The following is a 1,340-nucleotide window of genomic DNA, read 5'->3' on the forward strand; positions in this document are numbered from 1 at the left end:
AGGGCTTGGGGAGGGGAGCTGCCGCCTAACTCTGAGACCTCCTCCGCCACCAGCAGCCAACTCCTCTCCCAGCGGCGGACCGGGCACGCTTCCTGGTCTCCCGGCGCCCATCGGGGTCAATGGATTCGGCCCCCTAACCCCCCAGACCAATGGGCAGCCGGGCTCCGACACTCTCTACAATAGCGGGCTCTCCCCTTACCCAGGTGTGCCCCCTGCTTCGCCCAAATCTCCCCGAAATGGAGTGGGGAGCGGGGGTGGTGGGGGAGGCCTCCCTGGGAAGGGATATCTCCTTGTTCCCTGCTGCCTCCTACTCGACCACGCTCACCAGCCCGCCTTCACCGTGGCCTCGTGCCTCTCTCTCCCCAGCCCAGAGCCCTGGCGTGGCTGATCCCCTGCAGCAGGCCTACGCTGGGATGCACCACTACGCAGGTTTCACTGGGCGCTACGTGGCCTTGGGGGAGGGGAGGAGGGGATCTGAAGGGCCCAAGAAAGGAATAGAGAAATTTGTGGGGGAGGTTAGGCTCTCTTCTGAAGAGTCGACCCTCCCATTCCCCCACCCCTGGACCCAGAACCACCTCTCTAGGGGTGAGGATTACCATGCACTGGACTGAATTGGTCAAAGATGGCCAGGCAGATGGGGCCCTGCTTGGGAGATGGCTCCTGGGGTTCAGTGCCCACTCCCAATTCTGTCTCCAGCAGCCTATCCGTCGGCTTATGCCCCAGTGAGCACAGCCTTTCCCCCGCAGCCTTCAGCCCTGCCCCAGCAGCAAAGAGAAGGTGAGGGACAGGGGGCTGGATATCAGGGCCTGGTGGGGCTGGATTCAGGGTCCCTTCTTTGAACCAGCCTGCTACTGTTCCTGCAGGCCCCGAAGGCTGTAACCTCTTCATCTATCACCTGCCTCAGGAGTTTGGTGATGCAGAGCTCATTCAGACATTCCTGCCCTTTGGAGCCGTTGTCTCTGCCAAAGTCTTTGTGGATCGAGCCACCAACCAGAGCAAGTGTTTTGGTGAGCTGTGTCCCATCCCTGGGCCTCTCCCACTTCCAACTTTGAGATTCCCTACAGACTCTAAGATTGTCCCTCCATAATTCAATGATTACCAGAGAGTGAGTGTATTGCACGAAGCAGGGGCACAGACTAGTGACGGGGCTAATCCCAAACCAGGAACAAGTCTAGTTCAGGTTCATCTGGGAAGGTCAGGTGTCTGGAAGATGTTTCACTAAGTTGGGCTTCAGAGTCTAGCCAGGGTGGGAGGAGTCTGGATCTGGGACCAGAGATCCCTTCCAACTCCAACTGCAGTTCAGAGGAACAGAATGGGAGCTGTGGAGGGAGAGAGTCAAC

At 59.1% G+C, this 1,340-nt stretch overlaps 1 protein-coding gene across 5 annotated transcripts in view; it reads left to right on the forward strand.

Annotated features, from left to right (window-relative positions):
- The window catches only part of CELF6 (CUGBP Elav-like family member 6), a 27,262-nt gene that overhangs the window by 24,331 nt on the left and 1,591 nt on the right, over positions 1 to 1,340 (forward strand). The window contains exons 8-11 of one of the 5 annotated variants that reach the window (XM_006922652.1): positions 54 to 203; positions 367 to 429; positions 697 to 777; positions 864 to 1,007. In XM_006922652.1, the coding sequence (XP_006922714.1) occupies positions 54 to 203; positions 367 to 429; positions 697 to 777; positions 864 to 1,007 (438 nt within the window). The remainder of the gene's footprint in view (positions 1 to 53; positions 204 to 366; positions 430 to 696; positions 778 to 863; positions 1,008 to 1,340) is intronic. The other 4 variants (XM_025040375.1, XM_006922653.1, XM_025040376.1 and 1 more) reach the window with 4 other exon arrangements.

This window comes from Pteropus alecto, unplaced genomic scaffold (genome assembly GCF_000325575.1).
Source record: "Pteropus alecto unplaced genomic scaffold, ASM32557v1 scaffold38, whole genome shotgun sequence".
NCBI lineage: Eukaryota > Metazoa > Chordata > Mammalia > Chiroptera > Pteropodidae > Pteropus > Pteropus alecto.